We start from the raw sequence: 16,076 nt of genomic DNA on the forward strand, positions 1-16,076 counted from the left end.
CTGGAGAGTTTAGCTCCAATCCTAATCAAACACTCCTGAACCAGCTAATCAAGCTTTAACTAGGTATCCGCTTGTTTAGTGGTGACGTGTTGGTGACGTATGTAATACTGTTTCCGGGTCCAAGCCGCCACTCATTTGAGTTAAGAAACTATTCGTTTATGATCACTTTTTGTTCATATCACACATTAAAGTGAATTTTATATTAAGTCATATAGCTCGTTTCCACTGACTGGTACAGTACGGTACGGTTCGGGTCGGTACGAGTCACCTTTATCAGACTTGCGTTTCCACTACCAAGGGTATCCAACCAAGGGTATCTACTCACTTCAGAGAGTATTTGGTCCCTCTTTGTGAAGTTTATTTTGAAACAAATTTCGAGATGATGATTGTTCACAGCTGTTCCAACTTTAGCTAATAACTGATTATCCTATCAGACGATTCTTAACTCACTATAAATAACCAGACTTTTCTCATCTCAATATCTTCGTCTTGAAGAAACCCTCCCACCCAACCCTACTTTCCCTCCTTTCAAACGGGCGTCACGGTGGCCAGCGATTAGCGCTGTTGCCTCACAGCAAGAACGCCCCTGGTTTAATTCCTTTCCAAACAAGACGGCATTTCTGTGCGGAGTTTGCTCGTTCTCCCCGTGGCCGCGTGGGTTTTCCCCGGGTCCTCCGGTTTCCTCCCACAGTTTAAAAACAAGCACTCTAAACAATTAATCCAAAATATTTTAGCTAAACTCTGAGTACACATTCAGCATCCATATCTGACACTTAGCTACAACAAGCAAGAGAGGGAGTCATCGAGATCTACCTGAGCTCAAACTCCCCTCTCGCCTTGCAATGGGAGGGAGCCCAGGGCTCGAGGATCTTATAAGCTCAGGGCTCTCTTACGGGACAGCACGCCAAACTAGCTTTATTATCAATCATCAGCTAAGTGTGAACTCTTGAAATAGTAAGGCAAACTTTATTTTACTTTAGTAAGTTTAGTAATAAGTAATGCTGCTGTTTGTGTAGTTGCATATTGATCAAGTTGATCCTCTGCTGAGATTTTGAGAAATCCATTGTATTATACTTCAGCTGATTTCATTTAAGGCTGTAATTTCATCTGAAGTCAGTTGTAGTTTTGAGTTTCTCTTCTGTGTTTCTGCTTATTAACAACTGGTGTTCATCCTCAGTCCTCAATCATCATCTCATCAATCCTTTCATTGAAGGCTAAGTAACATTACCTCAATTGCCACAGCCATATCACCCTGCAGCCCAAAACCGGTTACTCACTGAAGCTAAGCAGGGCTGAGCCTGGTCAGTACCTGGATGGGAGACCACTAGGGAACACTAGGTTGCTGTTGGAAGTGGTGTTAGTGAGGCCAGCAGGTGGCGCTCAACCTGTGGTCTGTTCGAGTCCTAATGCCCCAGTATAGTGAAGGGGACACTACACTGTCAGTGGGCGCCGTCTTTCGGATGAGATGTTAAACTGAGGTCCTGACTCTCTGTGGTCATTAATAATCCCATGGCACTTCTCGTGAAAGAGCAGGGGTGTAACCCTGGTGTCCTGGCCAAAGTCCCTCTATCCGCCCTTACGATCATGGCCTCCCAATAATCCCCTTCCACCTATCTATCACTGTCTCTCCACTCCACCAATAGCTGGAGTGTGGTGAGCGCACTGGCAACGTTGTCCTGTGGCTGCCGAAGCATCATCCAAGTGAATGCTGCACACTGGTGGTGGTGTGTAGAGACCCCCCTCATGATTGTGAAGCACTTTGGGTGTATGGCCATACACAATAACTGCGCTATATAAATACACATTACATCAATTTGAAGAGGGACCAAATACTACCTAAATTAAGTTATTTTTACTGTGGATTTTGCTGTGTGGTGTGGGTGGTGCATGACAGAAAATTTCAGTCGCATCATTCTCGCTTGACGAAATGTCTACAGTAAAGCTGTACGGGTCGCTCACATCATATGAAAAGCACTTCTCACAAAACAGACGCTTTACACACATAAACACTTGTGTATAAATGTTTATTACTAACTTTTCTATGAACAGGAGTTGATTATTACTGCAGATCAATGACAGCGCTAAATAGCCTATACTGTAACGTCTGTAACTATATAAAATAAATAAATAAATGAACATATATGAACACATACAGACACTTACAGTCTCAGATATGTTACCAACTACTGAAAAACTACACACAGCCGACATTTCAGCCTTAATTAGGTTCAAAACAACATAAAGTATAGCCTACAGTCAGCGCAAACCTCTCATCTGTGTGTGTAATCTTCAGCAGCACATGTAGCCTCTGTTAGAGAGTCACTCCATCACTCCCAGTTCATATTAGTCCAAAAGGTCATGATAAAAATTAAAACAAGGCAGTTTGTTCGCGTTTGCTGAAGAAATAATGCTTCACTCTCGCGTTTGTCAGTATCTGACAGGATCGGGTTTTAAAATCACGTCAATGATCAAGCGCACGTGATTATCATCAGCTCAAGAAGCTGTTATTTCAGATATAGACGTGCGGCGAGCGCAAGCAAGAAAGCCAAACCGCTCCCGCTTCAGACTGGCTCGGAAACAACTATGAAGCACAGGGTTCTACTCCATGGCTTTGTGGCTGTTCATCAAGACGATGACAAGGTTTGTTTGAGCCCGTTTTGACCATGGCTCGTTATTATATGTATATATAATTCCGCTGTAATCTCTTGCTGTGTATGTTAAACATGGCAGGTTTTTTGTTTTCATTCTGGCTTGTTGCGTAAGCGAATGACGTATCTCTGTAAACCAATAGCGTTCAGCTGTGCGTCTAGCTCCGCCTTTTGGTATCCTTTCTCGTGTTTGGTATCCTTTCAAAAAGAGTGCTGAAAAAGTGGTATTGTATGGTTCGGTATGCCTGTTGACAGTGGAAACAGCCATAAAAGCGTACCAAACCGTACCGTACCGAACCACTCAGTGGAAACGGGTCAATAGTGTACACAACAATCTCTGGGCTTGCTGCATCACAAACACCAAATTTTGAACAATTTATAAAAAAATGAATCACTTTCTGGCTATCGCATATTAGGCATGGTCATATATATTGCGATCGTGATTTTCGAAAGGATTAAATCGCTTTGTAAACGTTTATTATTACCATTTCATGAGTCTTCCCATACAGTTGAATAGAGCGCTTGGACCTGGAAGCAACTTCGCCTGACGTCACGCTTAACAAGCGGAAGCTAGAAACTTCCAGGCAGGTGTGTTAAAGCAAGTTGGAGCTAAAGTCAGCAGGCCACCGGCCCTCCAGGACTGACTTTGGACACCCCTGTCTTAATGAGTTGAGGGTGTGTTTTGGACCTACGTGCATTAACCCTTGTGTGCTATTGCGGATGTTTTCATGTGTTCTGTTGGGTCATTTTGAGTCTTAATTTGGCCACAGCTTTCTCTGTGTTTCAACAAATGGACTGATTATTGGTGACAAAAATCAAAAGTGAAAATGCTTTTGAATTTTACAAAAACTCAACAATACTCTCAGGGAAAATGTACAACCCCTTTGCTATGATGGTGGCTGTTTTTGCTCCATTGACTTCCATGACTTACTCCCGGGGCCATTTATATGGAAGTTGATATTAAGCCGCACCATATTGGTGTTTCGTAACATCTAGGTTTTATGAGGTGGGTTGTTAGCCTGACGCTCAACCCCCAACCTAGAGGACCAGAACATACACTCATACACTACGGCCAATTTAGTTCATCAATTCCCCAATAGCGCATGTGTTTGGACTGTGGGGGAAACCGGAACTCCCGGAGGAAACCCACACCAACATGAGGGTTTTCCACACAGAAATGCCAACTGACTCAGCCGAGGCTCGAACCAGCGACCTTCTGGTGACAGTGCCAACCCTTGAACAATTTTTTGATTGCCATAACAGCATATACATTAATCATGCATTCTTGACTCTTGCTTGTTTTCCCTGTTGGGTGGAGGTATCATTTGTGATTGGTACTATTGGGAAAAACAGTCTGTGCACCAGGCGCATTGTCTACAAGGGTTGTCCCTGCTGGGATATTCATGGCTGGCACGTGAACATGAGCTGAGATCAGCTTTGATTAATGCAGCGTTGTTTGTGTTCTTTCTAATTATACGTGCATGCATGCGGATGGACGGCTGATTGTTCCCAGGAAATGACGCCAGTTATTAGCTGACCTTGTTTTTATGTGTGCTCTGATTAAACGTGTGCGTCCACATTCTGCATTAAGGGTGTGTTCACAATTGTCAGAGTTGGTTCAGTTACAATAAACTCTGCACTGCACATCTTCATCTTGATTTTTCTGCACGGTAAGAAATATCTGTTGGTTAACAGTGTCCTTTTGCGATTCACAAGTGTTTATTTACAGCATTATGGGATGTTGATCTCGGCTCTGTTCACTTCAACTCTACAGTTTAATATAGGAACTTTTATTGACATTTTAGTAGTTTGAAGTAATATCATAATGTATAAGAAACAATATCAGGAGAAATAATTGAAAATGTGCTGCAGTTTATGACAAAGTTTCTGTAGCGTAAAATATTTTTATTTATTTATTTATTTATTTATTTGACATGGACATCACAATTACACTGGACAACCAAATGCATTTGTTTAAGTGTTTTAGCAGACTTGCTAATTTTCAACACCTGTCCACAGGAGGCTTAAAATTGACAAAATAGAAATATAATAAAACATACAAAACATTACAATTCTTTACATAAAATTACTGCAGGCAAAAGCAAAGGCGACATGATCCAACCAACCAACAGTAGACTATTTGTGCAAACACTGCTGTTTTGTTTTTAACCACTTTTTAAGAGCACTTATACAACACACACACAATATAGCGCTCCAAACTATTAAAAGTTATCCTAAAAGTCACTTGGAAGGACATCCGCGGTGTAAAACATATGCTGGAATAGTGGGTGGTTCATTCCACTGTGGCGAGCACTGATAAATAAGGGACTAAGCCAAAGAAAACTGAATGAATGAATGAATGAATGGTTTTGAGTCTAATCACTGTACAGAAAGTTGATTTGAGAGGGAATTTATTTAAAAAAAGTTAATGCAAAGATACTGACTGAAGTTAGCAGGTTATATTTGTATTATGTTGTCCTTTAGCCTACAGAAAGGTTCTGAATATTTTTTATAAATAGCCTATTATACTCCTCCATGAACCGCCACCTTATCGTGGTGCAAGGGTTTGAGTGCTTGAGTGATCCTAAGAGCTATGTTGTCGGGGGCTAATGCCACTCGTAGGGTCTCCCAGGGCAAAACGATGTCTTAGGTGACAGGTCAGACTAAGTGCGGTTCAAAAACCCCTTATGAGTTCAAGAACATCAAGGACCTTGACGTCGCCTGGTATGGCACAGCCGGGGCCCTACCCTGGAGCCAGGTCTGGGGTTGGGACTCGCATACGAGTGCCTGGTGGCCGGGTTCCCACGGAGCGACGTGGGACCAGCCACCCGCAGGCCCACCACCTTCAAGGGAAGCCGTAAGGGGCCGGTGTATTGTGGAACAGGTGGTAGTCAAAGGTTAATACTACGACAACCCAACCTTCAGGCACAGAAACGATGTACCAGTCCGTTGTGTTAAAGAAGGAGTTGAGCTGAAAGGCAAAGCTTTCTATTTACCGGTCAATCTACATTTCTACTCTCACCTATGGTCATGAGCTTTGGGTCATGACCGAAAGGACAAAATCTCGAATATAAGCAGCAGAAATTTGTTTCCTGAGGAGCTCTGACACCTGGGAGGAGCTCGAAGTAGAGCCGCTGCTCCTCCACATTGAGAGAAGTCAGCTGAGGTGGCTCAGGCATCTGTTTCGGATGCCTCCTGGACGCCCACCTAGGAAGGTGTTCCAGACATGTCCCACTGGGAGGAGGCCTCTGAGATGACACCGGACACGCTGGAGGGACTACAGTATGTCTCTTGGCTGGCCTGGGAACACTTCAGGATCGCCCCGGAGGAGCTGGAGGAAGTGTCTGGGGAGAGGAAAGTCTGGGGTGCTCTCCTAAGACTGCTGCCCCGGACCCAGAAAAGCGGTAGAAAGCGAATGAATGACTGAATAACCTATAATACTTACCTGTGATTTATTTTGTCCTTGTTGTAACAATGAAGTTTGTTTTGTTTTTATTAACCCTGAACTCATATTTAGTTAAGGATTTTAGGTTAATTTAGTTATCTAATAAGGATTCCCAGATAATCGTCAGTTTATTTAGACTAATAAGACAAAGGAATTAATTAATCAGGGTGTTAAAATAAACAAAAACAGTTGTGTATATAGTTGAAGACGAAATTATGACTTAATTAAAGTCTTATTTGTTTTATTTCAGCCAGAATAAAAGCAGTTTTTAATAGTTTTAAACCCATTTTAAGGTCAATATTATTAGCCCCCTTCAGCAATATTAGTGTTGGATTGTCCCCAGAACAAGCCACTATTATACAATGGCTTGCCTAATTACCCTAACTTTACCTAGTGAAGCCTTTAAATGTCACTTTAAGCTGAATACTAGTGTCTTGACAAATATTGAGTGAAATATTATGTGCTGTCATCATGGCAAAGAGAAAATAAAAATGTTTTTAGTATTTAACATCAAGTCTTAATCGAGCCTGCCCTCAAAGTTTGTTAATTACAATTATAATAAACAAAAAACCTCTTACCCAAAGTGTCAACAATAGTAATGCTGATGTTTGGTTTTGTACACTGGTATAGCGTCATGTCCCTAATGCATTCTGCTCTCATTGCTATTACTCTGTTATCATAAAACCCCACTCTTCCTTCCATTTGGTGATTTCCTTATCAGATTTCTCCCTATAAAATTAGGCCACGAGGGCAGCGTTTGTTATAGGTTTGTTCAGATGCCACACTAAATAAGGAGACTTTTCAGTACATTTGGCTTCCTTGGGGGGGGTATAAATGTATCCCCTGCTATGATCAGCATAAATAGTAGTAAACGTTAACGGTTTGGTGTGGTCTATCAAGGGATCAACATGCAACATTTACTTTGCGATAAACACAAAATTTGAAAAGCTTGAATCAGCCAATGAGAGCATCTGTCACTGTCATCAGGCAATTACTGGCATCCTGTAACTGTTTACTTCAAAACAGCGCAGAGACGTCAATTCACAGGCTCATGTTGGCGACATAAACACCAAACAACAAAGACGCTTTGGATTAAAGCTAATATGACAAAAGAACCAAGTTTTTAAGTTTGTTAATATTGTCTTTTTTGCTACTGCTGCAGTGCATTAAAACAACAATAGTCAGCTTACAAAGGAAGTTCGTAATTGTTAAGAATTAAATTAAAAATCCTTAATTAAAAAGAGGTCTAACAAAAACGTAACAAAAAAACAGGGATTTAAAATATAATCCCTGGTGCCCCCGCGCTCTCTCTCCCCAAAATATAAACCCAAAACACAACCACCGAGAATTAACATGAAATTATGATTTATTTACAGAAAATAAGGAGCAAAAATAACATCAGGAGGGGTTCAGCCAAAAAAAATGACAATAAACCAAGCTAACTAAATTAGAGTAACTTTCATGGAAAGTAGTTAATAAAATAAAATACAGAAAACTTATCTCCCTACAAACACAGGAGAAAATGAAAACAGAAGGCACCAAACGTTCCTACAATGCTCCAAGTCATACAGAGAGACAGAAAACCCAGCCTGATCTCACGAGAAAATGTGTTTTACGTTTTGCCAATTTAGTGGGTAATTCGTACGAATTCGTACGAGTTCAGTCGTACGAAATGGTACGATTTCAAAAAGGAGGCATGGCACCTAACCCCGCCCCTAAACCCAACCGTCATTGGGGGATGAGCAAATCGTACTAAATTGTTCGAATTAGATCGTACGAATTCATACGAATTAGCCACTAAATGAAAAAGCATCTCACAAAACGCCACATAAGAGACATAAGCAACAAAGACTAATTTTTATCACTTGAGCAATAAAATCTCCACAGAGAACAAGCGAGAATCGAGAGAGAGCAGGGAGCCACTGAATCCATACTCTCTGAAGGTTTAAATACAACCACCACCACTCCAAGCGCCAATCATCAATCGACATGTTCTGCTGCATCTGCTGTTAATTCGAATAGAGAGAGAGCGAGAGAACAAGAGAGGGAAAGAAATACCACACAAACACACACACACTACACTACAACGACTCGTAACAGTGGTAAAAAAGATACAGGGGCAGAGATTCAACATGGTACTGGAAATATTCCTCAGAGATTTTGTTCCATATTGACATGATAGCAACACAGTAGGATCAAATCAATGGCGCTGCATAGTCTGATGAGTATCCCCAAGTGGAAATAGAAAATAAAGTGAATAATTAGCATAGCTGCTGTTAAAAGTGTATATAAACGAGATGCAGAAACCTGCGTGGAGCACATTCATGTATCATACCGCTAGGTGATGCATTGAGTGTGTGCTTTACTAAACAGACAGGTCTTTAATCTAGTTTTGAATTGGGAGAGTGTGTCTGAGCCTAGGACGTTATCAAGAAGGCTATTCCAGAGTTTAGGAGCCATAAATGAGAAGGCTCGACCTCCTTTAGTAGACCTTGCTGTTCTAGGTGCTCCCAGAAGCCCTGAGTTTTGAGATCTTAAAGAGCGAGCTGGATTGTAGCGAGACATAAGGTTGGTTAGATAAACAGGAGCTAGATTATTTAAAGCTTTATAGGTGAGAAGTAATATTTTAAATTCAATATGAAACTTAACAGGCAGCCAGTGTAAGGAGGATAAGATCGGGGTGATATGATTACATTTTCTAGAGCTGGTAATAACTCTGGCAGCTGCATTTTGTACTGGCTGAAGTTTATTAATAGAGGATGCTGGGCAGCCAGCAAACAGAGCATTACAGTAATCCAGCCTAGAAGTCACTATGCCTAGTGTATTAAGACAGGAGGTGTGTGTCCTACAGGTGGTTTGTCAAGCCCACTCACCTCATGCGCCGTTATGTGATGCATTGTGAGCACGCTTTACTAAACAGACAGGTCTTAAATCTAGTTTTGAATTGGGAGAGTGTCTGAGCCTCGGACATTATCAAGAAGGCTATTCCAGAGTTTAGAAGCCATAAATCAGAAGGCTCGATCTCTTTTAGGGAAGTCAGTGGCTAACGGTGTCCAACATTCCTCAAAATATAGAAAAAGTAATTTTGTTCAACAGACAAAGAAACTCTGGGTTTGTAAGCGTTTAAGACTAAGTATATATTAAGGGTGTCACGATCCTCCAAATCCTCGATTCGATTACATTTTCGATTCTAAAGTCACGATTCGATTCGATTTTCGATTATGAATAATTAATTAATTAATGACCAATTAATGATTTGTAGCCTACCGTTTAAACTACCTGACCTGCATGGTCTTTGTTTTACCCATAAACAAATCATACAGTAAATGAATAAAGGCAAGATACACACATAATTACCACCTGTCAATCACTTTTTCTGCGGGACTCGTGAATAGGCAGTGATCTGTGTCGTTATAATGGCGTTGGTAAAAAAGACGAACAACCAACAGGAACCAGCCAACAGTATCTGAGGTGTTCGCTAAAATGACGAAGTACAAGTGAGTGAAAGATTGAAGCAGTCCTCTGACTGCCTGGACCCGCTGTCTCGAGCGGCCGTGTGTGTGCGTCTGTGTCTGTCTGTGTGTGTGTGTGTGTGTGTGTGTCAGAGGTAGAGAGGAAGGAGGGCTGCTCAGAAATGCTACACGCCACTGTGGATGTCAAATCGTTGTCGTTCTAAAAATGCCATTTAAAAACAAAGACAGTGTAAACAGGGCCTGAGTGTGAACTTTTCGCGAGCGGATTTGTAACGGGGGCGGGCGGAGGATCGCGATGCCGGTGTTGTCTATCGGACGAACCCTAATAAGTACATAGCAGAGCTTGCAAAGCTGTGTTTTGCAAACACACTGGATTAACTCACTGGAAATCCAAAATGTTTCCTCACCGGCGACTTCATTGAAAGAGGAGAGGGTTTAAGCTCTGTCGACGGGTCTCCTGCTTCTGCAATTCAACAAGCACTTCAACAAGCCTGTTATTTTCCCGCTTGCCAAGCCAAGCTGACGTGACATGAGGGCGTGGCAGCATCGACGATTCTATTTTTTGATTCGATAATCGAAATTGAGCATAAATTTCGATCGATTACGAGACACCCCTAGTATATACTGAACTATTCGTCAACATACTATATTTATAGAAAATTCATATAAATAAGACAAGTGCCCTTTTTTCCAATTGAGCCCCAACCCCTCTGCATGACCCAGTTCTGCAGCAGTAATTAGCAAAATATGCACGTTTTGTTGGGATCAGTGGGATTGTTTACATTCCGCTCTCCAATATGGCCAGCTGATGACACATGGGGAAAACACTTTATTCTCGAGTTGTTCCACTGAGACGAACCTATCACCTAAAATGACTAACAAAGAGTTCTGGGATGCAGATCTTGTGAGTCAGACACGCACCTGCATCTCTAACACAAACATATCAGTCCAGACAGAAGAGGTGGAAGCTGGTGCACGCTGAAGATTTCAACCCCGAGTAACAGAAGCCTGAATCAACAGAGCTCTTCCTCTGAGCTTCCTGCTTCAGTCTCGCTCGAGATTAGCCCTGATTCCACCGAAAGTGTTGCACAGCAATTTTATTGCACTTTTGAGAAATGGTGAAGTTACTGCTGATAACACACTTATTTTTGGTGCATTATGTGTACACTTACTTTTTTAGAATCTGCATTGTTAATTGGAATTTAAACAGCATATTTTATTACGATAAACATGTCAGTTACTGTAAATCTCTCCAGTATCGCTTTCCATGGAATTAAAGGCCCAGTTCACCCCAAAATTAAAGTTCTGTTATTATTTCAGTTTCAGTTTCTTACTTCTGTTGAACACTGATGAAGATATACTGAAGAATGCATGGGGGAAAAAATGCAAGTGACTTCCATTGTATATCTTGTATATTTCCTACTATGGATGTCAATGGCTTTTGGTTTTCACTACTGGCGCATGGATTTCTTAACGTAAGGTGTTTTTATTTATCTTTTATATTGCTGATTCTGGGCGGCATGTTGGCTCAGTGGTTAGCACTGTCCCTTCACAGCAAGAAGGTCGCTGGTTCGAGTCCTGACTGGGCCAGTTGGCATTTCTGTGTGGAGTTTGCTTGTTCTCCCCATGTTGGTGTGGGTTTCCTCCGGGTCCTCCGGTTTCCCCCACAGTCCAAACACATGCGCTATAAGGGGAACTGATGAACTAAATTGGCCAGTGTGCTTGAGTGTGTGTGTGTGTGTGTGTGTGAATAAGTGTGTATGGATGTTTTCCAGTACTGTTTGCAGCTGGGAGGGCATCCACTGTGTAAAATATATGCTGGAATAGTTGGTGGTTCATTCCACAGTGGCGACCCAGGATAAATAGGGGACTAGACTGAAGGAAAATGAATGAATGACTGTTACTGATTCTAGAATTGAAGGTAAATTCAGCATCTCCTAGATAAACCTTACATTATTTTTCAAAAGTAAAAACTTTATTAAAAGAGTTTGCAATAATAAAACAAATTATGTGAAGTTATCTCCAAAATATAGTGTTTGTCTGTATAATTAGGGCTATTTTGTCTTATATTTATCATCTTAAAGTCTACCACTATACCTATTTTTGACTCCGCCCCCTGAATCATACCTTCAGCTTCAAATATCATGACATATTTAAGTATAAAACTTCAGTCCTTTTACTCTGCTAGGCAAATAAACATTTGCATGACACATCTATTTTCTGTATTACTTGTATAGTCAGTTATAAATAAATTAATATATTATGTGCCTGTCTCTGCATTCTTGTCAACTTTGTTACTGTTGAATTCTAAATCAGGGACTAGGTCGCAAGAAAGTGAGTGAGAGTGAAATTATTTTGCGCTATAATGTTGGAAAATTTGACAAGGCAGGACAAAAACTGCATTTAGCAGCGGCATGCTCACAATCACAAATATGAGACAGTTCACCCCTCTTCCTGTTTTTCCTGCACCACTCCTCAGCATGCTTCAGCAGAGGAAGTAACAAATCTAAGCATACATTATGATTGTACACATGACACACAGGGCTGCACGTAGATGAATCCATTATCACGCAAGTTTAAGGACATTAAAGGCATCGTTCATCCAATTTTCTCATCATTTACTCTCCCTCGTGGTATTTTAAAGCTTCATGAGTTCTTTATTATGTCAAACACAAAAGAAGATATTTTGAAGAATGTTGGCACCCATAAAAAAATACAATAAAAGTTATTTTACCAGCATAATAACTGACGTTTGATACCAATATAATATAATATAATATAATATAATATAATATAATATAATATAATATAATATAATATAATATAATATAATATAATTTAATATAATATAATATAATATAATATAATAAAATTAAATAAAATGTAATGTAATATAATTTAATATAATATAAAATAATATAATTTAATATAATATAATATAATATAATAAAACAAAACGTAACGTAACGTAATGTAATATAATGTAATGTAATGTAATGTAATATAATATAATATAATAAATAAAATTTTATTTAATATAATACAATATAATAAAATATAATATAATGTAATATAATATAATGTAATATAATATAATATAATATAATATAATATAATATAATACAATATAATATAATATAACAAAATGTAATGTTTGGAACAACTTGAGGGAGAGTAAACAGTGAGTAAAATTTAACTTTGAGGTGAACTATCCCTTAAAGTATTCTGGTTGGTCGCTAGGCGTTGCCAAGCTGTTTTGATTGGTTGCTGGGTGTTGCTATGATGTTCCGGTTGGCTATTTGGCGTTGTTATGATTTTCCTGACCTACTAGAAGTAACTTTAGTTTCAGAAGGTTTGCTGATCGCATTACAGTCGCTTATTACATCGCCAAAACATAACTTTATTAGACATTCAGGTTAAGAAATCTATTCTGACCAATTTTAAGAAATAAAATGAGAGAAACAATGTAACATTACCAGTACATTACCAATGTAAACAGTACCAGTTTGCTTGGACTGTGAGGTGAAACAAACACAGGTAAGAGCTCGCTCTCCCTCACAAACATAACGTTACACTAAATTTATTGCGCTTTATGAAAGAATTGTTGAAAGTACAATGTTGTTTACAGTCAAATGGTGCTAATGTTGATTGAGGTACATTGGTTTTATATTGTCACATTCAGACTCTCTCCTTTTAATTCTAAATAGTAAAATCACACAAGCAGCCACCGACTAAGTTACTAAAGTACAAGTTTACAGTCAAATAAATAGTGCTAATGTTGTTTTGAAGTTAAATTGACGTCTGATTTCAGACCGAATATTCAAAGAAACGTTATCATAGTTACACTAATTATAGGGAGCGTGTCACAAGCTGTCCGAATGTGCGAATGTAGAACCAACTTTACCTCAATCTAATGTTCTGAGATCATCCTTACATGTGATTTCAGACTGAATTTTCAAAGTAGACTGTTAAACAATATTGGAACCGTGTCACAAGTTGTCACTGAACGTCTATGTGAATATAAAACTAACTTTACCTTAGTCAGTATCACGGGCTCTAATTAAACTAAGCGTTATTCGAGACGTGGCCGCTTTAACGTTACCTCAGGTGCGCGTTCATTATCAGCGCTCCGTAACAAACTATTCCTGCCCTGGCTGCCTTACAAGATCACCTAATTCTCTGTTGTTTTACACATCCGTGTGCCTGCATTGACACTTGCCCCTCTTGTGTAAAGGGGGCTTTTCTTCCTAAAGAATGCCAGGAAATCACACTTCCAGTAGCAACTACCGTCACGTTTAAAAAACTCTGACTGCGGGATGCTAATTTTTTTGTTCGGCTGTTCTAACTTGTGATTGGCTGCTGGCAGACGCAACGCGCTCTGATTGGCTGGAGCCGCTCCTCTTTGTTGCGGGCGCTCTATAACAGCATCCTCCCTTCATTGCAGAGCAAAAACTCCTCAAGCACTTCATCTGAGCGATGTAGAGACACTTGTGCTGCTTCTGACAGATTTAGAGTTTGGAGAAAAAAAAAACAATGGCAAATATGATTTCTGCATGTCTGGAGATTGTTGGACTCTGCTTGACCGTCACCGGGACTCTTTTGGTGATGGTAGCCTGTGGGTTGCCCATGTGGAAAGTGTCCGCCTTCATTGAAGGCAACATTGTGGTGGCGCAAAACATCTGGGACGGGCTGTGGATGTCCTGCGTTGTTCAAAGCACAGGTCAGATGCAATGCAAAATGCACGACTCTGTCCTGGCGCTGACCACTGACCTCCAGACAGCTCGGGCTCTGACTGTCATCTCTGCGGTTTTGGGGGTCCTGGCTCTCATGATAACCATCGCCGGTGCTCAATGCACCAATTGCATCAACACGGAGTCCATCAAATCCAAAGTGGTCAACGCCGGAGGCGTGATGTACATCGTCGCAGGCTTGTTTGTTCTGATTCCTCTGTGCTGGATGGCCAATAACATCATCTCAGACTTCTACGATCCTCAAGTTCCCTACGCCAAAAAGAGAGAAATCGGAGCTGCGCTGTACATCGGATGGGCAGCATCTGCAATGCTTCTGGTCGGAGGAGCGATTCTGTGTTTCTCCCGTCCACATGATGAGAAATCCACATATCCACTTAAATATATCCCTCCGCCGACAAAAGGCACATCGATCAATGGGGACTACGATAAGCGAAACTACGTCTGATCAAGAGGCTAACTATATGGACTTTTGCAGGTGCAAATGGACTTTTAAAACGATAATGCTGATGATACACCGTGGACCTACTTTGGGAAATGATCCCATAGGCAACTAGGTGTTATTAATTAGGGCAATGGGATCCAGATACAATATTGTTGCCTATTCTTAATGGAAAAGCAACTTTACAACATTGCAAAATCGCTCAAAAAGTCGCCCTGTGTATCATCAGCATAAGGGTAGCTTACCGATAAGCATGTTTTTTATGTTTTGTACACATTTGTACTGATCTTCAATTCTTTTATATGACTGTACAGTGTAAGAATTATTTTTAAAGTGCAAATGTTGCAGGTCATATTGATAAAAATGCCATTTTTTACATGCAACAAGTCTTGTATTAAACTAGTCAACATTTAAATTGGATCAAGAGTGACCCAAGACAAGAGTGGGTATTGTTCTGAAGTTTTTCCTAGTTTTTTTAATCCAATTCAAATGTACTGTAGATTCATTTCAGTGAAACAGCATTGCATACTTGCATTTGAAAGCTATTTAAAATGCTCTATTAACCGAAGGTCGCGGTAATAACGAATTAAATGCACACGGGTATTTTTGGTCTTCGTTAATGATATTAGGGTCCGCGACCCACTTGTTTGTGTTCGATTTTTATCACTGTGGCTCAAGGGGGGTGAAGGGAGGGTCCATATTTCTTGTTTTTGTTCTGCTTTACTAATTAGACACGGTCTGTGCTTCAACGAGACACTGAATAATGTCTATTGTTCTGCCTGTAAACGTGCAGGCAGGCTGGTTTGATCATCTAAACCTCCTGATTGTACATAATTGTATGAAACTTTTTAGTAAATTTGTGCATATACAAAGTAATAAATAAAATGTTTTTTTGTTAACGTGTCCCTAATGTTTAATAATGTGTGCTTTTAATGCGTACGCTTTAATAATAAATGTGATTTTCTTTTACATTTGTGATATCTATCTTTTTAAAATAAGTCAACCTTTTCTAGAGGAATTATAAAATAATTAATGTATAAATACAGGTTAAAGTCTAGTTTACTGCTTAATTCAATTGTTTTAGTGAACATAAAATGTTTAAATATAAGCTATAATGTCCCATCAGCATTCAGAGTATAGTAAATAAAAGAATATATAAAAGATAAAGTGGTCATACAGGATTTTATTTTTATGTGAAAAGTTATTCTAATTAAAAACTAATTAAAGTTTGAATTATAGTGATAAAAAATGTAGAATAATAATAAAAATAATAATAATTAATTATTTTATAATTGATGAATATAAAATTATTTTGTAATA

At 39.7% G+C, this 16,076-nt stretch overlaps 1 protein-coding gene across 1 annotated transcript; it reads left to right on the forward strand.

Annotated features, from left to right (window-relative positions):
* The first annotated feature begins 14,015 nt into the window (after positions 1-14,015).
* cldn5b (claudin 5b) lies at positions 14,016-15,655 on the forward strand. Its single transcript, NM_001006044.2, is given in 1 exon segment — positions 14,016-15,655. A coding segment is annotated over 1 exon segment (663 nt). The 5' UTR covers positions 14,016-14,099; the 3' UTR covers positions 14,763-15,655.
* The last annotated feature ends 421 nt before the right edge of the window (positions 15,656-16,076 follow it).

The sequence above is a fragment of the Danio rerio genome, chromosome 10 (genome assembly GCF_052040795.2).
Source record: "Danio rerio strain M-AB ecotype USA chromosome 10, GRCz13ab, whole genome shotgun sequence".
NCBI classification, from domain to species: Eukaryota; Metazoa; Chordata; class Actinopteri; order Cypriniformes; family Danionidae; genus Danio; species Danio rerio.